The 27,103-nt window shown below is 43.0% G+C and overlaps 2 protein-coding genes across 8 annotated transcripts in view; one reads left to right on the forward strand and one right to left on the reverse strand.

The window, feature by feature from the left end:
- Positions 1-1,281, reverse strand: part of CLEC16A (C-type lectin domain containing 16A) — a 185,758-nt gene extending 184,477 nt beyond the window's left edge. For 4 of the 7 annotated variants that reach the window (XM_084641948.1, XM_084641947.1, XM_084641950.1 and 1 more), the window contains exon 1: positions 1,023-1,280. In XM_084641948.1, coding sequence (XP_084498074.1) covers positions 1,023-1,102 — 80 coding nt within the window. In that variant the 5' untranslated portion in view covers positions 1,103-1,280. Of the gene's footprint in view, positions 1-1,022 lie in introns of all 7 variants that reach the window. The other 3 variants (XM_084641946.1, XM_084641949.1, XM_084641952.1) reach the window with 3 other exon arrangements.
- A 5,907-nt stretch (positions 1,282-7,188) lies between these two features.
- On the forward strand, positions 7,189-23,277 carry DEXI (Dexi homolog). The gene is made up of 2 exons (XM_084641001.1): positions 7,189-8,369; positions 22,605-23,277. The coding sequence occupies exon 1, from the start codon at positions 7,756-7,758 to the stop codon at positions 8,035-8,037; it is 282 nt and encodes a 93-aa protein (XP_084497127.1). The 5' UTR covers positions 7,189-7,755; the 3' UTR covers positions 8,038-8,369; positions 22,605-23,277.
- The last annotated feature ends 3,826 nt before the right edge of the window (positions 23,278-27,103 follow it).

A 27,103-nucleotide genomic window follows, 5' to 3' on the forward strand; every position in this document is an offset into this window, starting at 1 on the left:
GGACTTCATATTCATTAGACACCCCCTACCTAAAAAAAAGAGCTCCCATTCAAGATTCCCAGTACCTTCTCTCTCTCTATCAGCACCTGGTAATGGGGATTGAGGCCTCTAACCAAGGCACTGGCCCCTGGGCCATGCTGAAAGACGGACCACTCTCTCACCACTTCGATGCCCCAGTTAACTACATCTCCCCATCTCTACCATGCTGGTACTCATCTAAGGTTACCACCTTTTAGACTTTGTTCTACAGAACAAGTTTATTGCATTATAAAATCATAGCTTTCTCTTTTCATGCTGTGCCACTACATCACCACCCTGTAGATACTTAGGAACATCCAATCACCTGCAAGGCAAAATCAGGACTGGCGGGGGAGAGGGAGGTTGCTGGGGGGAGGAGAAGTGTATATGACCTAATCAGTAGTTGTGAGAACTCAAGAGGACTGTAAGCAATATAGTTACATGAATATTCACAGAGATATGTAAGACGATGAGGAAATATCATTCGTACATGTTTACAATAGCAGCCCGGAGTGAAACTCCTTCAGAAGTCATTACTCTTCCACAGCCACAAGACTCACTCAAACCCCTGAAGGCCTTGTCAGCCCCTGAGTCTGGAGCCCTCCATTGCAGACTCCTCCAAGCCTCTTCAATCTCCCAGTCCACACACCCCAATCCCACCAGAGAGGTCCCAGCTCCAGAGACCCGCTTGCCATAGAGCCACAGGGGTCCCTTCTGCCTCAGTGAAGCTGTGAGCTCACTGTCGCTGAGACAGAGCAACACGAGCTCCCCCAACCCTTCAACCCGAGCTCCCCCAACCACACCACAAGCACCCCAAACGCCATGGACCTGAGCCCCACGTTGGTCCCACAGGGTCTCCGACCCGCCCCCCTCCCTGAGTTATCTCCTTGGCCCCTCCGCCCCCACCTTAGCCCCCTGCACACACGCTCCGCCTCAGTCCCCCCCCCGGGGGGGCCCTACACACACACACACACACACACTCCGCCCCCGACACACGCACTTACTTGAGATGGTCCAAGGAGTGGATGCTGCGGGCGGCCTTACCGTGCCCGCCACCCACCCAGCTGCGGGAGCGGCCGAACATGCTGGCGGCGAAGAGGAGGCTGAGGGCCGCGGGCTCTAGCCGTCCATCGCCCCCAGCGCACGGCTGTGGGGCAGCCCAGCGACCCCTGACACTTACAACCCCGGCTGGCCGGCCGGCCGCCCGCCCCACCAGTCAGCGACAGGAAGAGCAAAGGCGCATGCGCGCGCGTGGCGCGCTGGGAAATGCAGTCTCCCTGCCCCCTTCCCTGCGACGGCCAGGAGACGGTGGACTACAACTCCCAGCCTGCACCGTGCACGCCTTCTGCCGCTAGTTGTGACCCAGGTGGGTGGGAGCTCAGCGGGGGTGTGAGGGGGTCAGGTTTGGGAGGGAGTCTGGGCGCAAGCAGGGTGGTACCCCCCAGTACACAGAACCGGCAAGAGATTTTTAGCCGTTGCGGGGCACCGGAAAGACTTGGGGCTGCGCTCTACTCCTTAAAGCAGCAGAGCGCGGTTAGGGAGGGCATTCATTCTTTAAATGGCTTTAACAGCACAATACAGGTGCTAACAAACTTAGACAAAGGTTTGTTAGCATATATATTGTGTGATTACATTGGTCAGGAGTCCTCAAGAGGGGAGGGGGGGGGGGACGGAAGGTGTTTTCGATTCTGTTTCAGGCCATTGGTCTGAATTATCCATGACATCCATACTGCATCACATCAAGTCCAAATCATTGGAGGAATGCCTCTGCTTGCACTGACCAGAGGATGTTTGGATTCTGATGTTAGCTCAGTTCTGCTGCCTTATAGGAACCAGGTGTTGTCCCCAGTGTACATAGAATTTTTTTTTTTTTTTTTTTTTTTTGCAGCCAAATTAGTCTAACATGCATTTTGTTAACTGGAACTGGAGCAGCAAAACAAAGAAAACAAATGCCTCATTTCCCACCTTTGTGGGTGAGAGAACTGTAAGTGAAGATTATAATGCCAGACATGGACGGCCTTAAACCAGCTGCCTCAGGAATCTGCCAAGAACTTGGCTGAAAATATGTCCCTCATATTAGCAATGGAGCTAAAACTTATCACACACCTGCCCACCTTTATTCGAATGAAGATCCTTCTGATCTGACAGCTCAGGCATTGTCAGTTTCATCCAGAACAATTTACAAACTTGAAATCTAATCCTGTAAACATTTGATCAATCCCATTGAAGACAATGGGACTATTTGCATGACTGGACCACTTTTGTGGGCTGGTAAGAGTTTCAAGAATCTGTTCCTATAAAGGAAGTTGAATCTCCCATTGAAATGCAATGTTTGGGTACAATACCATAAAGCAGTTTAGGATACAGTTCTTCTTAAAATTTGTCTTTTAATAAGTTATACATATGCTGAAATGGCTCCTCACCCAACTTCCATATTCCATATAAACAGACTGAATACTACATATTTGGGGGGAAAGTGAGTAGTTAAGCATGTTGATGTTTGTATATACAAAGAGAGTTGTAGGAGGGGCTGGGGTGGGGAAGAGTCACATGGAGGGTCAGTGAGAAGATCACATGCCTCCCCCCCCACCCCCTTTTGTCCCTTCCATGAGTGCAGTATTGGCAAGGGATGATTTCTGCTTGCACCACTGGAGGGAGTGAAAGGTGCAGGGAGAGAGATGAGGTGTAGAGTGGGTTTGGTGAGGCGAGGCCCCTCAAGCATGGGTTAGCAGAAATGGTGGGAGGGCTCACGTTTTGGGAGACACCGTCTGTAGGGGGCCACAGGTTTGGGAAAGAGGGCTGGCTTTGTCCCAAGCTATGGGGAGAAAGCAATACTGCTTCATCCACTGCTTTGCCAGAGTGTGCACACCATGACAAAAGAAAATCCAAAAGGCCTCAGCAGAGTCTAAATCCACAACCCTCAATATAAACAATCTAACCCCTGTTACTGTACAAGAAACAAAACCTGTCAGTTAAATATGACTTAACATCAGTAATCTCAAAGCACTTTACAAAGGAGGTTACTATCATTATTCTTATTTTACAGATGGGGAGAATAAGTCACAGCGAGGTGAAGTGACTGTCCAAGGACCCTTAGCAGGCTAGTAGCAGAGCCAGGAATATAATCCAGGACTCTTGAATCCCAGTCTAATGCACTATTCAGTAGGCCACACTGCCTCTCCATACCTTTGAACTGTGTCCTCCCATCATATTCCAAATGGAAAAATGAGAAAGGGACCAGCTAACTGAGTATGTATGGTGTCTTAGTTTCTTATGTTTACTTTGTGGTGGATGTGACACAAGTAGTAATTCTATAAAATGAAAACAATTCTCTCCAGAATTCATCAGAAATATCCCTTTATGAAATCAAGTATTTCCCCTGTTCTTTCCTGTCTACGTTTCCAATTTTCAAAGAAAAGGTATAATTCTCCATATAAGCCTAGCTTCTTCTAAGTGTTCTATTTTGGCATTCTCTTCTTTTAAAGGAAAACAAAGGCTCTGGTCCTGCAAATGCACACGAGCTTTACTATACACACACGTGTTTCAATGGGATTAAATGTGCATAAAGTTAAACACATACTTAAGTGCTTGCAGAATAGGAGCCTAAATGATCAGAACCTATGTCTGACTTGCTATTGTTCACTTTAATGCCCTCTAGTTTTAGGGTCAAAATAAACTGAAGATTTGGAATACATCCAACGCCTAGCAAGATCCTGGAGAGCAAATGATGTTTTGAATGTCTCTTTCATTCTCATTTCCCCTCCCTCATTTTAGTAGCTGTTTGTTGCCTGGGCTTATATCTAGCTAAACCATCCACAGACATTCCATTCAATGGGAAAAATCTGTAAAAAAGATTTCATAGAATCATAGAAGATTAGGTTGGAAGAGACCCCAGGAGGTCATCTAGTCCAACCCCCTGCTCAAAGCAGGACCAACCCCAACTAAATCATCCCAGCCAGGACTTTGTCAAGCCAGACCTTAAAAATCTCTAAGGATGGAGATTCCACCACTTCTCTAGGTAACCCATTCCAGTGCTTCATCACCCTCCTAGTGAAATAGTTTTTCCTAATATCCAACCTAAATCTCCCCCACTGCAACTTGAGACCATTGCTCCTTGTTCTGTCAACTGCCATCACTGAGAGCAGCCTAGCTCCATCCTCCTTTGAACCCCCCTTCAGATAGGTGAAGGCTGCTATCAAATCTCCCCTCACTCTTCTGCAGACTAAATAAACCCAATTCCCGCAGCCTCTCCTCTTAAGTCATGTGCCCTAGCATTTTCGTTGCCCTCTGCTGGACTCCCTCCATTTCTCCATATCCTTTCTGTAGTGGGGGGCCCAAAACTGGATGCAATACTCCAGATGTGGCCTCACCAGTGTTGAATAGAGGGGAATAATCACCTCCCTCCATCTGCTGACAATGCTCCTACTAATGCAGCCCAATATGCCATTAGCCTTCTTGGCAACAAGGGCACACTGCTGTTTCATATCCGGCTTCTCATTCACTGTAATCCCCAGGTTCTTTTCTGTGGAACTGCTGTTTAGCCAGTTGGTCCCCAGCCTGTAGCAGTTTTCTGTCCACCTTATAGTCCATTAATCCAATCCATACTTTTTTAACTTGTTGGCAAGAATACTGTGGGAGACTGTATCAAAAGCTTTGCTAAAGTCAAGATATATCACATCCACTGCTTTCCCCATATCCACAGAGCCAGTTATCTCATCATAGAAGGCAATCAGGTTGGTCAGGCATATTTGCCCTTGCCATTTATTTTGATTTATTAGAAAACAAAAAATTTTTAACAGAAAGTTCTTCCTAAGGAACAACATTGTAATCTTTAATTCGTGCAACTTCCTTATGTACCAAGATCTGATCTGACAGTTTGGCCTGTTGCCATTACACCTCGCTTGTCTTCAGGTGTCCATCTTATTGATACTCTGGTGATGAAATCAGTTTCCATCCGAATTACAAGACCGATCCATCTCCAACGCCTCCTGGCAATGATGGTGCTTATAGATCTTGGTTTGAGATTGTTCTGGGCCAAAAGATACAGAGGATTTTTCTGAGGCAGGTTGTATGGACTGAAGACAGTTTGGTCATGTCATACTTTCTCATTCCCCAGCATTCTGCACTATAAAGTAGTGCTGCAAGAACGCAGATCTGATAAATCTTCAGTTTGGTTTTGGTGTTGTATTTTGATGATTTCCAGACTGTATTTAAGCGCCTGAAGGTGTTCCTGACTTTATTGATTTTGTTCCAGATGTCCTAGCTTGTTCCACCATCCTGGCTGATGGTGCTGCCCAAGTTTGTGAATGTTTCTGCATTGGTGAGAACATAGTCCTCTATCCATACTGGTGATGGTGAGACAATATTAAAGGTCATGATATCTGTCTTATTGCGGTTGATTTTCAGTCCAATTTGCTGGCTGAATGCATTGGGTTGAGTTGTTTTTTCTTGTATATGGTGTTGGGTATGTGATAGGAGAGCGACATCATCTGCAAAGTCCAGGTCTTCAAAGGATGAGAATAATATTCATTTAATGCCTCTTGGCATGTCTTCTGTTGTATGCCTCACTACCCAGTCAATGACAATGTTGAAGAGGATTGCAGACATGACATACCCCTGACATACTCCTGTTTTGACTTCAAAACTGAGCTCACTGTAATCAACACTGCATGTAAAGTTGAAATAGAAGCTTTTGATGACATTGATTAAACGGAAAGAAATTCCATATGCCCGCAGAATGCGCCATAGGTTGGTCCTGTGAATGCTATCAAAAGCCTTCTCAAAGTCTATGAAATGTATGTAGAGTTACCGTTGCCATTCTAAGTACTGTTCTATTATGTTTCGTAGAGTGAAGATCTAGTCTGTGTATCCACGCCCTTCCAAAAACCAGCTTGCTCTTTTCTGAGAATACTATAAAAAAACAGAGTGGACACTCTTAATTCAGGTTAAACCTGTTTCATATTGATGTAGCTTAACTCAATAAGGAACTGAACTGAGATAAATCAAAATAACCAGGTTTAAATTAAGCTAAGAGTTTCCCCATAGGGGTTGGCATCGGTTTCACTAAATCAGTTTAAAATCACATTCTTAATTATGTTTTGAATATAGACAAGGACTTGGTCAGTATTATATAAATGCCCAGCATAATGTTAAGGGACCTCTACTGCTATAGGTGCCATTGTCAGACATAATGTTAAAATAGAATTATTGACCATTACTGGTAATAAGATACCATAGCACTTTTCGCAAGAGTATGGGCCCTGGTTTACTGGCCAAATTCCAACTCAAGTAATTACATTTTACTTACCCAATTGTTTCAGCCCTTAGCTGTTGTGCATTGTTGTGCACTGTTAAACAGAAGCCAAATTCCTTCCCAGAGTGGCTGCTTTAGTCATGGGTATTTAATTCCTAAATATTCTTTACCTACCTCACAGTGAAATGTGCTATAAAAGTGCACCACAGTATTTTATTATTAAGGCGTTTGACATCAGGGGAACCAACAGTTCTGATAATCACATAGCATTTAAAAAACTCTCAGATTCCGATGCCAAGAGGTGATCAGATAAAGTAAAAGGAATTGGAATAACTCACTGTAAATCAGCAATATAATATAAAAGCTCCTAACAATTTCTAATCTCTCTCTTTCTCCCCAAGCCCCATCTCATCCTGTTGGCTAGTACTAGAGAAGAAGTGCTTGTGATAACTAGGAGCACAGAATGGCCTCAAGAACCAAATGTGTATATATATGTTCTTAAGGACAACGTTATAGTAAAGTTGCTAGAAAGGAAATCGTGTGGTTATTCCAAACAGGGAAGCAACATCTAAACAAATAAATATTGTTGCAACTTGCTGAGCCTTTACTGATGAAGCCGCCACCGGGTCAGAAAGCCAGGGAGCCCGCAATCAGTACCCACCCCCCAGGTGAAACGGGATTTGACTGTCAACAAACCAAGCCCCTGCTGTCAGTCAGTGCCTCATTCAAGCCAATCAGCAAGACGGGGAGGCTGACTTGGGTGGGCGGTCTGCGCTGGAGGCAGCAGTGCTGAAAGTGAAGCTGGGGGACCCACAGTGCACAAACAGCTGAGACGCAGCAGCATGCAGCGGAGACAGGAGGTGGGGGGGAAGGAGGAGGAGGAGGAGGAGGGGTAAGGGACGGGGGAGGGGGGTTCCTGCTGCGGAGGCTGGCGGCGGGTGGGATCGCTGACTACAGGCAAGTCCTAACAACAACAAGAGCGAGCCTGCACCTTTATTCCCCCAAAGTTTGCAGCCGGGAGGACAAGAGAGCAAGCGGCAGGACTGGAGCAGCCGCGGGGAAATGCCTCTGAAGAAGCTTCCTCCAAAGGCTGGGCTGCGGCAGTGCTTCTGAAGCCAAATCTGGCCACATTCTTGCACGGGAATTAGGGGGGAGTGGATCAAGCGGATCTCTTCGGGGATTTGCCGTTCCTGCTCCCCTTGCGGGCCGTGGAAGGACCCCCCCTCTCCTCTCTCGGTCTGGGGTTATTGGCACTCATTCCGTGTTTCTTATTTTACCCTCTGTTTGAAGCTGCGTTGTGTATTGGCCCCCTGCACAGCTGGGCGCCCGCCGCGACGCTGCGTTTTCCGCTAATCTGAGCGACCACCCTCTGCTTGCTGGTTCTGCACAGCTGGGCGCCCGCGCCAGCTGTTTCTGCACCTCTGCACACCAGCAGCCAGCCCCGGCCTCTGGAGAGCCGAGGCAGTTCTACTCAGCACAGCTGTATGCCCGCCGCAGTTTCTGCACATCTGGATTCGCTGGAGTCTTGGGCCTTCCATGCGCTGCTGGTGCTGCCCTATATGTTTTACGTGGGCTTGTTCTTTGTCAATGTGCTGATTCTCTACTATGCCTTCCTGATGGAGTATATCGTCCTCAATGTAGGGATCGTGTTCCTGCCTGAAGACATGGACCAGGCTCTGGTGGATTTGGGGGTGCTCTCAGACCCTGGCTCGGTGCTCTATGACACGGACAGTGAGCTGGATGTGTTTGATGGGTATTTGGAATAACAAGCAAAAAGAGTGCAGAAAGTGACTATGGAATAACCCCCCCCCCACACACACACACACACGGCAAGAATTGGAGGGCTTCTGTTGTTCTTGGTAGCCATGGCTAAGGGATCACCAGACCCCTCTGCTGTCCTTACATCTGATTTCACTCAGCGCGGCATCGTGTGCCCAAAATGGCCCCACCAATGCAAGTGTCAGTGGGGGGCTGCTGCCTCTCGCTGAGGTGCCTAGGACCTGCCGCTGCTCATGGGATGGGAACTGGAGGCTGCGGCGGAGGCCCCGGTGGGGAGCTGGAGGCAGACACAGCGGGCCCTGCTGGGCTCCAAAGCGCTGTAAGTCATTTCTTCCAGCTTGGTCTGTATCCTCATCATCAGAACTTGCAGAACCGGAAGTTTAGGGGATCTGTCCCCAGCCCCCGTCACCCAGCGTACCATTCTGTTTAGTAGGAGGCTTACCCGAGTTCCGGAAACAGCCCCCTCCCCATAACCGCTGGCCTGGCACGTGTGGATAGGTATTGGCTAATTTTTTGCTCACGTTCATGTAAATACGCATTGGGCTGGGAGGACGGCGTGATTTCGGGAGCGCAGTGTATATCTACTACTCAAGCACAGGTCTCCATTTGTTCCTGGTGCAAAGTCTGGCGTACACTGCAGCCTGCAGGGAGTCCGAAAGGAAGGACGAGTTGGCTCTGCGAGGAGTTTACACTCCGATGCGACTGGGAGCTGGACGTAGATTAGAAAACAGGGAGAGCGTTTTAAAATTAAATCCTGCATCCCATGTGTGAGCTGGTGGCCTTTCCACACTACATCGATATGGTAGAGTCTGTAACTGTGCACCGCTCGTGGGGATGAGATACTGCCCTCATCTGCAAGCGTGTGCAACCAACCCTAGTGACTTGACAGAATTTGGCTCTGTCTAGATGGGTGATCTCTGTGTTGCTTCAAAACAGATCGTTTGACGCTAAACTCGGGGTAGTGGTTCACACTGAGCCGTCTGGCGTTCGTTTGGCAGCATGTCTTGTAATTGACATAATTCAAATACATATACACTCCTCTAATCAGATTTCAGAATGCAGCATTTAATTGTTTGGTTCCTGGCTCCAGCCTCTTCCAGTTTAACAGAGCAGCTCCTTTAGTTCACTGGCAAGGGAATACAGAATTGCAAAAACTGGTTCTAGTCTCAATACTGCTGTCCCCCACTGACTGGTATATATAGTATTGTCCTTAAAGGACTTATTTTTAGGTGCTGAACCCCTGAAGGGCCTATTGACTCAATTAGACTCAACAACTGTGATGATCAGGCCCCTAAAATTTCCTGGGCTCTGACCACAACTTATAACTCTGGCCTAGAAAGGCCACAGCAGTCATTTAAAACTCAGAAATTCTAGTTGGGGCAGGACAAATATTTTGAATCAGTACCCTTCTTTTAAAAAGCCTATTTGTATTCATCCTGGATAAATGTGAAACCTACACAATTAACTGTTATTTGCAACTAATACATGATTTCATATTAGTCAGCCAGGAAGCATTTTAGGGGAGGGAAATCATTTAGTCAACTTAATTTATTCTAGTACTTGTGATTTATTCTAAACAATTGAAAATTGTAAGGAGTAAAGACAATTATGAAAGGTGCAGTATTTTAAAAAATATTGAAAAGTGATTCATTAAGAAACTCAGTCTTTTTAATCAGGAGTCCATGTGTGTAGTCAAATTAGCCAAACTTCTTATGTTAAAGAAAACAAACTTTAAAATGGAAACTTATTACCAAACGTACTAGCAGGATTTTGATCTAAACAATAGCATATGTAAATATATATATACAAATGAGCATCTTTGCAGAAATATCAGTTGAGTTTCTTTAGCATTTACAAAGATAAAAAGGGGAAACTGCGACAGAATTTTTGAGGGGGAAAAGTTACATTCATAATAGCAGCCATGAAGGAATACTATACAAAATTCCCTATAAAACTAGTTTCAGAGTAGCAGCCGTGTTAGTCTGTATTCGCAAAAAAAAAAAAAACAGGAGGACTTGTGACACCTTAGAGACTAACCAATTTATTTGAGCATGAGCTTTCATGAGCTACAGCTCACTTCATCGGATGCAGCTCACGAAAGCTTATGCTCAAATAAATTGGTTAGTCTCTAAGGTGCCACTAGTACTCCTTTTCTTTCTATAAAACTAGGTGTCTCTAAACAATTTACAAATATTAAAAACTATCTTTCATTATGTCTTTGTCTCTTACCAAAGAAGAAATTAATTTTGCCTGGTACAAGACTGAGCAATGAGTTCTGTATCATCTTCAGCAGTAATCTGATTACATTACGGAAGCAGAATTGGGCCTGGTCAGGAGACTTACATGGAAAAGTGCAGGAAGTATTGTTAGTGGTTCAGTGGATAGCATGTTTTTTGCTGAGTCAGCACAGAACAAATCGCACTAGTGGCCATCCATAATAATTAAGGGCTCAGTCCTGGTAAGTGCTCAGCTCTCTCTCCAACTTCCACAAATGTCAATAGGAGGCAATCCTAAAAAGATCCCACACATTTTATTTTTGCTAGTTGTATACTGACCCAGGCCCAGCTTGTGTAATTATATTTTGCCATTCTATATTCCCCCTGAAGTTTAAGGTGCAGAAATTGTTCTTCATTTCCTTTCCAAGAAGCTGTGCAGTGTTACAGGAGCTGACTTTCAGTCCCCATCATTGGCAGCATTTAAGTGATGGATGAGTAACCCTTTTATATACAGGGTAAAATTATGTCCCCAGGTATTTGTACATAACTCCCACCAAAGCTAACAGTCTAGGAGGTGCGTTGGGATCTTCCAGGAGGATGGATACTATTTAAAATGAAAAATGGTGTTATATAATCATAGTATACCCCTCTGGTTCCATAAACAGGGGTTTGCAAAACCTGGCTGAATGCACTATGGGGCATAAAAGGAAGAAAAGGCAACAAGCTCACTGTTGCTCCTGCCCTCTGCATGTACTCAGAGCATCACCTATGGGAATTCTGTACAAGATAGTGCTGCTCACCTTATCAGCATTATCTCTTACCATGCTGTGAAATAAAAACACGCATGCATGAGGCTGAAGGGTGATTTCCTAGGAGGGATGACACAGAGAATTCTGAGCTCTACCTGGATCTTGAGTTACCTTGGGAGATCCGTAGGTATAGGGAGCCAGTCCTCCTGCCTTGCCCCAGAAGCGTGTGGCACAGAACAATTCACAGAAAACTCAGCAAGATGAGGCACAGAGTTGCTATCAGAATTGACTAGTACACAGGCATTACCTTTTCCATTAAACATAAAATTATAACATGGTCCCAATCCTGATCTCATTGATGTGCATGGGAGTTTAATCAAGGTTTTCTGTGGGGCCAGGAACAGGGCCCATTGTGATTAACATATTATATTCTGGTTTTACGTTTTCATCCTTCTGCATCTTGCAAAACCACCTTTAAGGATTTCCCCTATTTTCTTTTCAATCCAGTTCCACTGCTCAAGCCCTCAGGTCAGCAGCACCATCTTCCTATGCAAGGAAGACTTTGTCAGATTGCTGCTAAAGCCTATCACAATCATTGCTTAATTGTTCTTTGAGTTCAGCATGGAGGCACATGAAGAACACTGCTCTTCCTCACAGTTTAAACTCATTGCCTCTGTCGCAAATGTTCCAGTCCAGAGATTTTTCTCTTAATTAATGGGCTTTTTTTTTTAAACAGCTTGTCATCTTGCTTTTTTCCCTGCATTTTCCATATTATTATGTTTGTAGAGAAGAAAAAGTAAGAGCTGTATTAGACGGACTAGTGGTAACAAAGTGCAGTGTACATATAAAGCTTGGCAGCCTTCCTTTGTTTCCATCATCATTCTGTTCTTGTACAGATAAAAAGGAACCAGTTAGTGGCCAGTACTCATTTAAAATGAGGTCTTACAGAAAGTCTAGTTTTCCTATTGTGTGTCCTTGTCTAGACAGGAGAAAAATCTCTTATACAGCACTTGGTCAGGACACCTGCTTTCTAGGGATGTTTTAAGCTGAATTCCAGAGGATGATAAAGTGCTGCTTAATCAGAACATTGTTAGTATAAATCCTACTTAATGGAGATGAATTTAGCCTGTGCCAAGTGGTTAAATGGTGTTTAACATGGTGTGGCATTCTAAATCCAGGTCATTTAATACAGAAGTATAAAACAGAGATATAAAATTAAGTAATTTAGCATTCTTTTAAAATCTGTAATATTTTATTTAATTTTAAGTGTTTCCAGATTTTGTTCTCCCTTGGGACAGTATCTTAGGGCTTCCCAGTTAAAGACCTAATGCTGCAGCCAATATTCATGAAAAACTCCCATTAGCTTCAGAGGGAGTGTGATGGGATTCCGACACCGCTCACGGTGCCTCTCCCTGGCCATTCTGGGGGTCAGCTCTGCCAAGTGCTTCACCCTCCTCAGCAGTCTCTACCCACCTTTTTCTCTGGAGCCTGTCTCTTCCTCTTGGAGTGGCAGCTTCCTGTTTGTGGCTTGGCCCTCCAGCCAGGTCACTAAGTTCCTCCCCTTTGGGTAAAGTCATAGTCCTTGTGGATCAGCTGTCCAGCTGACATCTCCAACTCTCTGTGTCAGGGGAACCCAAGCCCACCCTCTGCCCTGGGTTCTGGCCAAGGGACCCTATCACATACAGCCAAGGCCTGTACTGTGCTAGGCCTTGCTGCTGTTTCCCTGGTCTTCTTCCTACATCACTGGCTCCCCTCTCTCTTTGGGTTTGCCAGCCCATTCTCCTTCCCCTCAGAGGGGCAACTATGGTCTCCTTGCTACTTGCAGCTCCTGGGCTTTTTACAGGCTCCTCTTGTTCCAGCTCAGCTGCGACTGCCTCTAATTAGTGGCCTCCTTGTAGCCTATAGCTCTCCCCTACTGGACACTTAATTGGTCAGTTAGGCTTCCCTGGCCTAATTTACCCTCTCAGGGGCTGATGTGGCAAATACACCCTATCACAGGAGTTACAGACTTTTATGGACTGCAGAAGTGGGGCCTTAGAGGAGTCTACTACACTTGATTTATTTGGAGAACTCTGACTTTTCTATATCCTCTCATGTAGGTGGCAGGGCTTGGGAGTTACAGCACTAAACATTTTGAAAAAGCTTCCTGTCCTATTTAAATAGAATGCATATTTTAAGAATCCTGTCTACGTAAACTGAATTGCAACTGCAATTGCTCGGTGTCATCTGTTATTTTAGGTTGAGTGTTCTGAGCTCTGTGATGTACTTGAGGTCTACTGGAATGTGATTGTGTAACTGCTCTTCTCTTTGTACATCCCTGAAAATTAAATGTGACTCATCATGAGGTTATCAAAGTCAGCAAAATATTTAATAGAAAAATAATGTATTTAATACTTTATATACAATAACAGCATAATAAGAAAATTTTAGTATCACTGGATTATTATTAATTCCTTTTTATGAGCAAAGTCCTGCATTCAGAAATCTGAAATGCAACATTTTAGTTGCATACCAGTTTTTAAATCCCAAATCAGGGTCAAAGGAATAGCTTAGTTCGCTCCTACTTCAATTTGGGATTACAAATGTTAGCTCTCTTTAATCATTAGCACTAAATGTTACATTTATGAAAGCCAAGAGATTTCTTATTATTTGTACACAGCTGTGTAAATTGAAAGCTTGTTATAACGTCATTAGTTTAATGTGAAGGATAAGACCTCTGGGTTCTGTTCCACATTCTCCCATGGACTCTGCCCCGTCTGTAAATGGGACTGCCTATGCAATTATTTTAAGATCCTTTAAATAGCAGTGCTATACACACACAAAGTGCCTACTAAAAATAAGTGCCCTGTTTATATGAGGCAATGTGGTTCAGTGGACAAGGCATTGGATAGGGAATTAGAAGAGCTAGGCTCTTGTCTCTGCCCCTGACGTACTGTGTGAACATGGTCACTTCACTTACTTGGGCCTGAGTTTCCCCTAACTGTAAAACAGGCACACTAGGTGAGAAGGTGGGGCAGGAGGGTGTAACCATTCTGGCTGACAGCATCAAAACTCTTCTCTCTTTGGTTCCCGTCGATCAGCTCAGCAGCGCCAGTGGGGCCGAAGGAAGCCCTTCCTCTGCTTTCTGGCTTGTATCAGCTTCAGAGATTCCTTCATCTTTACATGTTTTAGCTTTATGTCATTCTACACGACGTCTGTCCAGTGGATTCTTGATCTTCCTCTCTTTCTAGTTCCTCGCTCACTCTGGTATGTATAGCTGCGTGTGATATCCTTTCCAGGTCCATGCTTGACACAGGTCTGATCCATCACAGTCGCCTTTCCTGAAGCTCCCGTAACAGCATTATTTCTTGCCCTAGCCATTTTTTTGTCACTTCATTTTTTATTTTCTGCTGTCTTGAATCTCTCAATATTCCTATTAGCTAATTCACTTGTGCAGTCAATATCTTTAGTTCCTTGGCTTTCCTCATATGCCAGCATTACAACCTGTATAGCTTTATCAGCATGGCAGTTCTCTCAAATATGCTGATTTTCATTTTAAGCAAAATGTCTTTAGCCTTCCAGAGCTTGCAGTTTTCTGAATGCTGCAGCACCTAATCTGAGTCTTCTTTTTATGTGATCTTCACCATTCTCATTCTTCCATACTAGTTCTCCAACGTGCATGCATCTGCAGACACGGTGGGTAGGTAACCAGCCAGACAATGGTCTCCTCTCAGGGCGAAGCTTCAAAAGGTTGGGTCTTTGCATGACCGGAGGTGGTAATTTGCATTCCCCTCCCCACAGATATTTCCTAGGCATTCCACTTAACTTTGTTTGTCTGACACATTGTTTAAAAGAGTCCTGTGAAGGTCATAACACTTCCCAAGGTTTACCTTTGCCCCCAGAGATTACATACAACCCCACACTTATACATAAACTTTGCATTTTTAATACAAAATGGACACCAAAAATACTTAAACTTAATTCAACAAGGTTTGTGCAGGATATTACAGAAATTGCCATATCTGTCATACTCTAGTCTAATTGGCATTTCCTACCATCAGTGGTAACAGCAGGCTTTAAGAGCAATAGTTGAGAATTTTAGAGCCGTGTAAGTGATTTGGAGGCCCAATTCCCATTATAATTTATTATAATGAAAGGGAATTAGTGTTCAGATCCCTTAGCTTTGAAAATCTTAGCCAAAATATAGCCCATATAGAGATACTATTCAATTTCAGCTCAAGCTACTAGGAATTCTGCCCTAGGTAGAACCTGAAGACAAAGTCTTGGCTAACTGAACTGGATTGACCCCTCAAGGACAGTAGCTACAGCCCGTCAAACATCTCCATGCACTGGTTTGACACCTGGTCCCAAGACATTTTCTAGAACGAGCACATTCAGTTGCATATTGCAGGAATGGAGGCAAATGTTTTATGAGCTTTCCAAAAGTTACTGTTAATGTGAGTCAAAGGTAAATGAGGCAGAGGAAATAAATGAAGATTGAGTTTAGGATCAAAAATGCTTGAGCCCGGAGCGTTTTCATCTATTAAAAAGCACCAGAGCACAAGTGATTTTAAAAGCAAACTTATTTAAGGAATTTTCATATTTATTGTGTTAGAGTCCTTTGCTAAGCAAATACGCTCTAAGTCACCAGCTCACTTTAATGAGAGGGGACAAGTGCCATTTAGCATGGTATAATAGCCATATTGTCAAAGGAATAAAGGAATGAATCCAATCTAATCCTTCACAGAAAAAGGCATCATTTCTTTAGGAGAAAGGACTATATTAATATTCCCTTTCAGATGGCAATCAGTAGTTCTAAACTTGAAGAAACGAGTCATGTGTTTACAGACGCTTAGCCTGTTGATTTGGGCAGCTTAGATCTCTTGCCTCTATCGCCACACAAGGGTGTTGAAACTTCATAGCAATGGAGGGTTTATTTGGGAAACCCAGAGTCCCAATCAAGCAAGCACTGCCCAGAGATGGCTACATTTTTCTGTTAATCTATGCTAATTATAAGCTCCCTTTCTCCTCACAGGCATGGAAGTTTAGGTATGTTGTCTGCCACCTCCTTTAAAGAAGGTAGGTGAGAGTTTTCCATGGTCTCCTTTGAGGCTATCCAGCTGTGTGCAATGGACAGTCTATTTCTCCTTTTCATTCTTACTGTTACATAGAGTACTGTGTTAAACACTAAACAAGCAGTTTAAACAAACTAGCAGTTGTGTTAAGTCTGTAGAGAAACACAATTCAAGTTTTGGAAATCTGTGGAGAGCCTAATCTGGGAAGGTGAATTTCTTTTTTCTCTGTCAGTATCAGCTAAAAACTGGTCAGAATTTAGCCTTTCAAATTTACAAACCATGCTCTTTTCACGTGGCCAGTTAAGTGCATTTTTCTCCTAAGGTTTTGTTAAGAGATTAACCATTCTGTTAAAGATCCCAAATAGATCTTAACAAATAAAAATTCTACCATCTGGTGGATGTTGAGAGGTTTAAAAATCTGACCTTACCAAAATGAAACTGCCAAACTGACAGGAAGAGGCTGCATGGTGGTCTGAACAGACAGGAAGAGGCTGCATGGTGGTATGCCCAATTCTAAGCTCTCCCTTTCTTTCAGGATTATATCAGGAATTAGAAGGAATACAGTGCTGGATACAAAATAAAGACTCATCATTTCCTCTGCATTGTTATGACCTGGAAGGAACAGCAACTTCAAAGACAGAATTAGCAAAAAGAGCATGACTTATTTATTTTTAATATATTGGTGTTATGCTTTCGCAGCTGAACTATTATATGCTTGCTGGTGTTTTTATAGCAAGTAGGATGACTGCATTTATAAGATCTCAACAAGATTTGCCCCCTTTTGTTTTCCATCACTAAAGTTTAGGTTCAAATTACATTTGAAGGATAGATTATTTTTTAAACAATTGAATAGAGAGGCAAGACTCGAATATGCTGGTCAATTCTATCATTCACACACCATTTAATATCTGCTACTATAAATTACTAACTTGGTCTAGCGGCCTATAGCTATATTTGAAACATTCGTGAGGCAGCCCTCTTGTGTGCTTTGGTAGTAAACTGCACAGGCTCAAACAAATTTTGCTCTGTTATGTCTAGGCCAACTCACTGGAGTTGCACAAGAGTAAAAAAGAAGAGTTCGCTCCATATATAGCATGCTAAAAAAAAATCCCTATATTCTCTATAAAAAGAAAAGGAGTACTTGTGGCACCTTAGAGACCAACCCATTTATTTGAGCATAAGCTTTTGTGAGCTACAGCTCACTTCATCGGATGCATTCAGTGGAAGTGAGCTGTAGCTCAAGAATGCTTATGCTCAAATAAATGGGTTAGTCTCTAAGGTGCCACAAGTCCTCCTTTCCTTTTTTGCGAATACAGACTAACACGGCTGCTACTCTGAAACCTATATTCTCTATAGTGCAGCAAAAATGTTCAGTTCAGCCTGGAAAATATCACTAAACAGATAAACATTGACGAATTAAACTCTTTATTAAAACTTATTCCATCTATTCTTTGTCCTTGGTTTAAATAGCAAGGTTATAAAGAGTGTTTGATGACTGTAATAGGACTTTATAGATCTCTTCAGTAAGGCTACGATTTTGTCATGTAGGTCGTGGAAATCACGGAATCCGTGACTTCCAGAGACCTCCATGACTTCAGCCCTGAAGCACTGCAGGCAGTGGGGGGACCCTGCAGCTCCCGGCCACTGTGGGCAGCGGGGGGGACACACTCTGATTGCAGCTCCTGGCCGCCGAGGGTAGTGTGCTCTGCAGGCAGCGGGCAGCCTGGGGACCCCTCAGCTGCCCCACTGCTGCAGGCAGGGGGGGACTTCAGAGCCCCAGCAGTGGTAGGTGCTGGGGCCTTCTCCCTCCCCATTTTGTCATGGACATTTTTAGTCATGGGCTTCTGTGAATTTTTCTTTATTACCTGTGACCTGTCCATGACTTTTACTAAAAATATCAGTGACAAAATCTTAGCCTTACTCTTCAGTAGTGTTTCTCTTTAACTCATTCCTATGGCAGACAAACTCGGTAGAGAAATACCGCATTAGACAAAAGACATGCTTCCTAGTACTGCTTTTCCATCTCCTGTGAGTGTGAAATATAATTCCTTCTAATTGATGATCAGGTGGGTTAAGATTCCTTCACAAGGAAATCCTCTCTCCCAAACTCATCTGGCGATCTCCATGAAAGGAGAAGACTTGTCCCCTAGGAGGTTGCTCTACAGAGTCTATTCCAGCCTAATGGCTGACATAGTTTCCAGAGTCCTAAAATCCCCCTCTCTGCTGGCAGAGGATCTGCCTAGCAGTGGATCCTTTAGCCTGACCTTCTATGCATCCATACACCTTTGCACACAGCCATACAAAGACTCCAATCCCCTATAGAGCTGGGCTCCATGCTATACCATCCCATACAGTTGGTTTTTTAAAAAATCCTTCATCCGTTACTATAATATCTCAGTATCTGACCAACTCCTTGTATCACTTCCCAAAATCCTGCCTCCAACGGAATCATACCAGGTGAGGGCAGGATTAACCTCTAGCTATGGTACTGAATCCCCTTTGATAGTTTTCTTGCACATTAGCCTAACAAAGGCAGGTTAGGTCAGGTGGAATAAATTAGGAGAAGGTGAAGCAAGATTGGTGCATGACTTACTGATGTATTTATTTTTGTCACCAAAACCAGGCAGCTTGTCCTGCAATATTACTGATCCCCATAACAGTTTCTTGGCAGGTCCAGCGATTCTAAAAAAAGAGAAGGACAAACTGAAGTTAGAGGTTATGTGAAATATAGGTAAATTGTAATTAAATCATTATAATACAGTCAATGATAATGATCAGATTAATTGTGTCTGTTTAATAACATTTACCCTAGACACGAGATCAACATAAGTTCCTAAATAAAGAAAAGGAAGGTAATGAGATCATGCCTAATATGAGATGAACTGCCTTGTGTATCTCATGGCTGGATCACCAGGCCCTTAGAGTCTAAAGAGAAGGACAAACTGAAGTTAGAGGTTATGTGAAATATAGGTAAATTGTAATTAAATCATTATAATACAGTCAATGATAATGATCAGATTAATTGTGTCTGTTTAATAACATTTACCCTAGACAGGAGATCAACATAAGTTCCTAAATAAAGAAAAGGAAGGTAATGAGATCATGCCTAATATAAGATGAACTGCCTTGTGTACCTCATGGCTGGATCACCAGGCCCTTAGGGTCACCCCTTTGTAATGATGATCCACACTCCGTTCCAAATCACTTTTTAAACGTCCTTTGTCCCAAGTCCCTTCCCAGGCATTTTATTGTGGGGAGGAAGGCAGATGGAAGGGAACAAACAGGCTCTAGGTTTGGGTATGGTAACTGTTATGTTGGGTTTACCACTTTTGGGCATCTTGGAGAGATGGGACCTGTACTCTGACTGTCTAGAAGACAGAATCAGGAGCTGAGGTAACTGTGAGCACCCAGTTGCAGGCAGAGATATTTTGATTCCTTTCCCAAGCTGTTCTGGAAAGTTGTATGTAGAGGCCACTTGTGGGCACAGGGAAAGCCAAACACCAGAAGTACCAGGTTTGGTTGCGGCCCCACTTACCAGAGCAAAGCTATTATCTCTGGGGACTCTTACTCCCTCAGTCTTGATCAAAATTAAGCAAATGCGTAGCAGCCAGAGAGAAAAATGAAAAGATGGGATTTTCAAAGAGTCATGCTTGAAAAGAGCTGCTCTCTGACAAAACCAGCCTACTCTTTCAAGGTAGACTTAATGGCCCATAAAAGAAAGGTACACACATGAATAGGTTTTTGCATGCAGTTGTGAGCAGGAACTTTTCCTAACGCACTGCACAAATAAAGTCCATATGTTATATGAAGTCCAGAATCATCCCCCAGCCCCCTCAGGAGGTTTGGTTTTATTAACAAAGAAATAGCAATAAGATAATAAATATTAGATCAAAGCCCCTCCATTTGCTTGGTGATCCTCTCTCAGTATTGTTTTTTCCACACTAGAGGCCCTCCCTTCCTAGCAAGCTACTTACCACCTCACTTATATCCAGATGATGGAAGTCACCTGCTTCGGTGAGTCAGCAGAACTCATATAACGCTTTCCCATCAGGATCAACACCTGCTAACAGAATAGGGTTGTTTTAGATAAACATTGCCAGCCTGTTACAACAATGCTACCAGTTACCAGTCTTGAGAGGTGAACATAAGGACAATATTTGTTTAGGTAACAGTTACTTATATACTAGTGAAACTACCAGTATGAGAAGTGGATATATTGTGTCAGATAAATGCTGGATTATCTCAATTTGATAATCTGCTTGCTTTCTCTATCTCATTGACATCACAAAATCAATACATTCTGCTAACTGAGCTTATGTTTGCAAATTGTGGAGCAATATCAAAGTCACTGATAAGTAAGCTATAAATCCTTCTCTCAAGCTTTGAAAAATTACCTTTCCAATCGCAGTCTGAAGAGTTCAGGACAGACATTCATGCATTTTGAATGGCTAATTCCTACACACATTACGATGTACAATATGTTGTATTAGAAAAAGGGGTTGTGAATGTACGCTCTCATTTTCTTACACTCATGGACCCTGAAGTTTAAAACATGAGATTTTGAAGATGACAAAGGTAAGTTCATTTCTTTACCCACATCAGAAAAAAAAAATCCCAAATGTCTAGAAAAGAATGGTAAGCGTCCAGTTTCATTGTCCCGGTGCTCTTTCTCCAAAATGAGAAAAATACTAAGCAATTGAATCTTTTCACCTTCAGGTTCTTCCCACTGCACCTTTGGAGCTCTGAAAACAATTTATTGTAGCGGTTCTATTAGTCTTAAGTTTTATAGACGCTTGTTTTCATTTAATTTAAATTTAATTTGGGGGCCATATTCAAGTTGATAGTGTTTATGAGGGCCTGATCCTGAAATCCCTTATTGCATGTGAGTAGCTCCTTGACGTCCATGGCATTATTTTGGTGTTGTAGGCTTAGGCCTTGAATTAGCATTGGTATGTAAAGTTATACAGCACCTCAATTTTGTTCTCCTCTGTTTATAATGAAAAGGGCATTTTCCTGTTATTATTACTGTATTTTAAGGAGGCAGATATGTTTTGAGATCACTTAAAAATCATAGCTAAAGACAGTAGTTTATACATCTGCATTTCTAATGTACAGAATGCCTCATTTAGCATATTAGGAGAAAAGCTGCCACAGAAGTGCTGTAGTCATAGTTGTTAGGGTCAGGACAGTGTGTCGCCGCAGGATTACACAGCAATTCTCTGGAAAAAGATCCCGATAGCCTGCCAAATGTAGGGATTTCTTTTTAAAAAGGAAATCTGCTATTGAGGTCTGCAGTACTTAGCCATCCATTATGATGTGCTAATCTAAAAACAATCTGTTAGACACCCAGGATGAGACCTATGTGGGGAGTAGTTACCCCACATCTGCCGAATTTGGGGTTCTTTCACTTTCCTCTGAAGCATCTGGCACAGGCTATTGTGAGACAGGATACTAGACTAGATGGATCTAGGGTCTAATCCATTCTGGCAATTCCTGGGTTCCTAATGTCTAGGACATTCCCAATCCCAGGACTTTACACATTTGGAGTCCTGTTCCAAATTAGGCAGAACAGGGATCCAAACCATATCAGCACTCTATCACCAGGTTATTGGCTATTCTGGGTAGTGTATGTGTGTCTCCCTTCCCCTCCCCCCTGTTTTGATCAGAAATTCCATCCTGGATCTGAGAAACCTTCCCAACAAAAGGTAGGACAAATCTCACCCTTTCCCGTGAAATGTTTCGGTTTTGATGCATCAGCATTTTCCAGTGAAAAACCATTTAATCCAAAAATTCCCACCCCACTCTACTCCCTAACCCCTACTCCTTTGTAGTCTTCCTGTGTCCAGGTATTACTGCTAAAGAATGATGGCTATTGAAGACGCAGGACAACTGTTAGCTATGATCAAACCCCAGCAACAATGAATTTTAGTGCATAAAGGAAGTTTGATTACATGCATGTAACAAACACTTATGAAAGTTGTCAAAGAAAACTCTGGCTGCTTCAAACAGCAGTGAAAACTATGAACAGCACACAGATTTGGCCCACTTTTGCTCAAGCACTTTGGGGCAAGGACTGTCTGAACTTTGTGTATTATACTGTGGTGACCACATTGGCAGCAGCAAACTATTTTTGTCTAAAGAAAACTTTTGTTTGTGAATTTACATTGCGTCTCAGGAGAGATTTCCAAGTCAGTTTAAAATGAGAATAGCACTGTGCTTCTTTTCCGATGAATTTTGGACATGCATAAGTGTTAGATTTATCTGCAGGGCTAATCCAGCCCACTGTTGCATTGACTTCAGTGAAAGAGTGATTTCAGACCTTTACTTGTTTTGGAATTTAACTGGCCTAGGCGTCACTACGAACAGTCTCAACCTTAAACACATATAAGTAGCATTGTCCTCAAAACTGTCTAGTTTGAAATTTTTGCATGCTATTCTTCACCACTTAGTGCCTCTTTGGTTAAACAAAAACCACTGGGGAGTCAAGGACTAATGAGCTAGCGTTATTGTAATAATCTGGTTTTCTTTCAAATAGGTTTGTTGCACACTTGAAAATGTTCCAGGACAGGAATCATGGAACACGAAACTGTGGCCTTGAATGTTCAAAACTAAAAGGAATGTACAGGAGACAAAACGGGCGAGACAATGTGAAGTGGCAGCATCAGAATGTTTCAGCTGTGACTTTTCCCCAGGATTGTTGGATCAGGGTTGTTACACTAACTGCAGTGATTCATATGCATCACCGGGCCTCCTTAGGACATGGCCTTCAGGGACATTTTAAAAAGTGGTCTCTCCATACTTTAAACAAAGCTTTTACTCAGATTTGATAAACTTTTGAATAAATATGTTACCCAAATGGGCAATCTGTATTACTGTTTATGAAGTTCAAATCAGGTCACATGTTGAAAACTTTCCTGGCTGTCAGTTCAGAAGGTCAGTTCTGCTGTTGGAATAGAGCCTAAAACCACTGCAAATTAAATTTGGTTCAGAACAGTATTACAGAAAGGGATTGTTTTGTAAGGTGTGGGTATTTTTTGTTTGTTTTGTTTTTAATTTTGTGAGTCTTGTATTAGGGCAGCAAGAGAGAATCCAGTATAAATCTGGAGGATTAATTAGCTAACAGGATACTTTGCACATTGTTTAAATTCAAGTTCTTATGTACACATGTAAAAGCAATACATTGAAGACTGACCTTGTTCAATTAAAAAGTATGCAAATCAGTTTGTCGGGGGGTCATTCTGGTTTCATTTACACAAAGGAATTTAGTGTACTTTCTAGAAATCAAACTTTCCTAAGCCACTTCCATGTTCTATATAGTCTTTAGCTACTAAAACCTAGATTTTATGGAAGAGAAAGATACCTGAAATACAAATAGCATTTAGAGCTTTTGCATTAACAACTACTTTAAAAAACATCCTTCCTGAACTGAAATCGCAGGAATGATGCAGGTCCTGACTGAAATGCATTAGCAAAGCTGTGAGAGGAAGACTCTTTAGCAAAGGCATGTGTTATTCCTACATGGCCCTGCAGTTCGGACTACAGGGATGTGAACTGTAGTGTACACTAGCATGCTGTGCTGTAGCTCCCCCATTTGGACACCGCTTGTGCAAACTAAAAGGGACATAGTTTGGGTTAATTTAGGGCTTGTCTACATGACCCTGCAGTGTGGACTACAGGGGCATGAGTTGCAGCGCACACCAGACTGTTGCATCGTAACTGCCCCATGCAAATCCTGCTAGTGCAAACTACAAGGTACCTAGTTCATGTTAATGTAATCCCCTTTCCAACAGGACCACCTTAATGTGAGCTAGCTAGCTAGCGCATGCTGCAGTTCACACCCCTGTAGTCCGAACTGCCGGGCCATGCAAACAAGCCCTTTTATTCTAATGAGGGCTGAAAGCTGAACAGTTTCATTTCCCCAAAATAGCAAAATCAGCCCCTAAACCAGGTTGATGTACTGCAAGAGCATTGCTACTATAACAGAATTGACCTCTTTTTTTCAGACTTCCTATGTGCTATTGCTATTAGAAGTGATAATATTTCTTTCCTCAGCAGGCAGCCAAGTGTGCATTTTCTTTGCACCCATCTCAGTTTTTCAAAGCCAGTCAGGACCATGTAGGCTGACACTACGGTTCCCCATGAACCAATCAGCATGCTTGTTGAAGGCCGGTTTTCCCCTGCCCTGGGCGCGCTTGCACTTCCATCACATATTTCAACTCTCCAGCAAAGTGAAGCAATAGGTCACTCCCAGTTCCCAATCTTCTGTGCCGTAAACAAAGCTTTCAAGGCTAGTGACTGAACCTGCAAGAGGCAGAGTAAGTTAGCCAAGCTGCTCAGCACTTCACAGGCGTGGGTCCTTGCTGGGGACAGGGTGGCTGAGTGCTGAGAGCTGTGTTCTTTGCTAGACAGTCCCTGACTTGTCAGATCTCAGGCAAATCACTTCGGCCAAAATGTTCAACAGTGGAGACCTCGATTTAGGCAACTACTCCGTATGTAGGCACTGATATAAAGGGGGCCACATTTTAGAATTGCTGAGCTCTAGCTCAAATGTCCATTCAATGGCAGTCTAAACACAGAAAGTATTGAATCAGTTCAATCTTTTGTTAGGTTTGAGAATGATGTATCTGCTGCTTATGTACCTCCTACTTACCACAAAGAGGTTCCAGCAGTCACAAAAAGCCGATGGCCATACATCTAAGAAATGTATTTTCATGGAACACCAAAGACGGGTCCATGCTTCTTGACCCCATTCTTGGCAGATAACCCTGACACCACTTTAAGATGCAGTCTCTGGGTGAGTGTTTCATTGATGGTAAAGCCAGGGGAAAACCTATTAGCTTATCTCGTCCAGCCTTTTGCCAGTTCGTGATTGTTCCCTACAGTGGATTTAGACCCAGATCTTTAAAGGACTTTAGCCATTGCTCAGCTTTCCATTGGCTGAGGCGATGGAAGTCCTGAGCCTGACATTACAACTGGGAATCAACAGCTAATTGAGTAACTTTTAAACAGAACATCAAAACTATTTAGCAAATGAAAGAGTTACTGGAAAAAGAATGTGTAATTTTATTACATTTTAAAAAGTTTACAAACAAAACGTGAGTTTATACAAACTATACATTATCTTTACATGACTCAGACTCGTTAAAGGAACATACCTGTGCAGCTAAGAAACGTTTTATACAATCCAGTGTAAAATCTCCATAACATTCAGTTATCTCACTAACTGTTGACTAAGATCTTGCCATAACTTTCTGTGAGGAGCAGTTGCAAAACATGGCCCTAAAATAGCATCCATTGTCCCATGTCACAACTTAGTTAAGAAAAGACAACTCATAGGGCTGCCACCAATGTGCAGTCCAGAACTTCTGCGGATATTGGTGGGAATTTAACACACAGGAGTTGGCCCAAGACTATAAAACCATTCATGAAGATGAAATGGGGAAGGGCAGCAGGGATGAGTTTTGTTTCCCCCCCCCCCCCCACCGAGAGTTTTTCCCCTGTCCTACCAGGTATTAAAAAGCCTGGCACAAAATAAAGAAATTGGCTCCTTTTCCAATCGCCTGGATTCCATCTCCCGCCAGTCCTGTCTCCCTCTCACCATTACCTCCATTTAGCTGGTCTTATCCCACCCTCCATCCCTTTTTTTTTAGGCTGGTTCAATCATCCCTTACCCCTTTTCTTTATTAGGTCCTCTCTTCATCCCCTCTGAAGAGATTCTGGAAACAGAGAAATGTCAGCAGAAAGATATAAGTTGTTTGAAAGAACATGAAGGCTCATCTCAAGGTGGGCTGCCTTTAGGCAAAGGAATGAGAACATATGAATGTGTTTCAGAAGTCGGCAGAGACCAGGGTTTTGTGGTTGCTCATGACCAGATGACCGTCTCACTAACCTTTCAAGGTCAACAGGAAGATGTATTGCCTCAAGTGTTTTGCACGTGGCTGGTATCAGCCAACCAATGTGTGACAGTGTGGGAAAGCTATTCCAATGAGAAACATTAGCCCCGATGGGTAACTATGTGCAGTCACCAGGACCTGTCCTAGAATTTAGGGTCTGCAAAGGACTGGTCATCAGATTAAACTAGAGTAAGCTACCCCAGGCTGCCTTTGACCTCCAAGGGCTGTTCCAGCAGCCAGGAATAGCTGGAATGCAGCTGTACTTTGGTCTCTATACCCGAGGGAGATGGTGGAGTCTCTATGCCATTCTGGGTTTCCTCTTACCAAGGGGAAATTTTCAAGTAGTTGATTGAGCTAGTTTTCAGCAGCTGGTTGAGCTAGCTTTGAGCTACTTTGCAACACCAGAATGAGGTGCAAGAATCTAGCCTTACAATTTTTGGAGTATGTAAAGGCATCTCCAGCTTCTCCCATTTAATCTAATTTTTCCCATTTCCAGTCCCTCTTTGCACAGGAAATCATTATGCTTGTCCTGACACTGTGTCTCTAGAAAACCATAAAATCCCTCCAATATCATAGGGGCAAACTGAAATAAACGGGAAATCAACATCTCGCCACTCAATTCAGTAGGATCAGAATTTTGATAACTAAATACAGAGGCTAGCAGCTAAACATGTGCTGATACACTGAAATTGACTTGTCTAGCACGCCTTATCCTTTGAGACTCTGTAAATGTGGTCCATGAAACAATGTGAAGTTGTGATTTCATATTGAAGTTGTGATTGTTGAACAGTCTGTTATTACTATCATGTTGGGAAGGGTAAGTGAGAGATCTCAGAACTCTGAATCCAATTCCTGAACATGAATAGGACAGAGAATACATATTTGTTTTCAAAATCAAAACTTTCAGTTTCAAATCTTTTGCTTCACAAAAGCATTGTGTGTAGTTTGACATGTATTTTGTGTTAATAATTTGGGCCCTCAGGTTTTTCTATAGCTTCCCCATAGTCAGTTCCATTCATTCAGATATGTCAGTTTTCAGATCTCCTTCAAGACCAGTTAAAAATCTGTTTGCATATTTCCACAAGTCATTTTTCAGGATTTCTGTGCAGCAGATTGAACCTATTTAAATGTATGTGGATTT

The sequence above is a fragment of the Lepidochelys olivacea genome (assembly GCF_965140295.1).
Source record: "Lepidochelys olivacea isolate rLepOli2 genome assembly, chromosome: 10".
Taxonomy (NCBI): domain Eukaryota; kingdom Metazoa; phylum Chordata; order Testudines; family Cheloniidae; genus Lepidochelys; species Lepidochelys olivacea.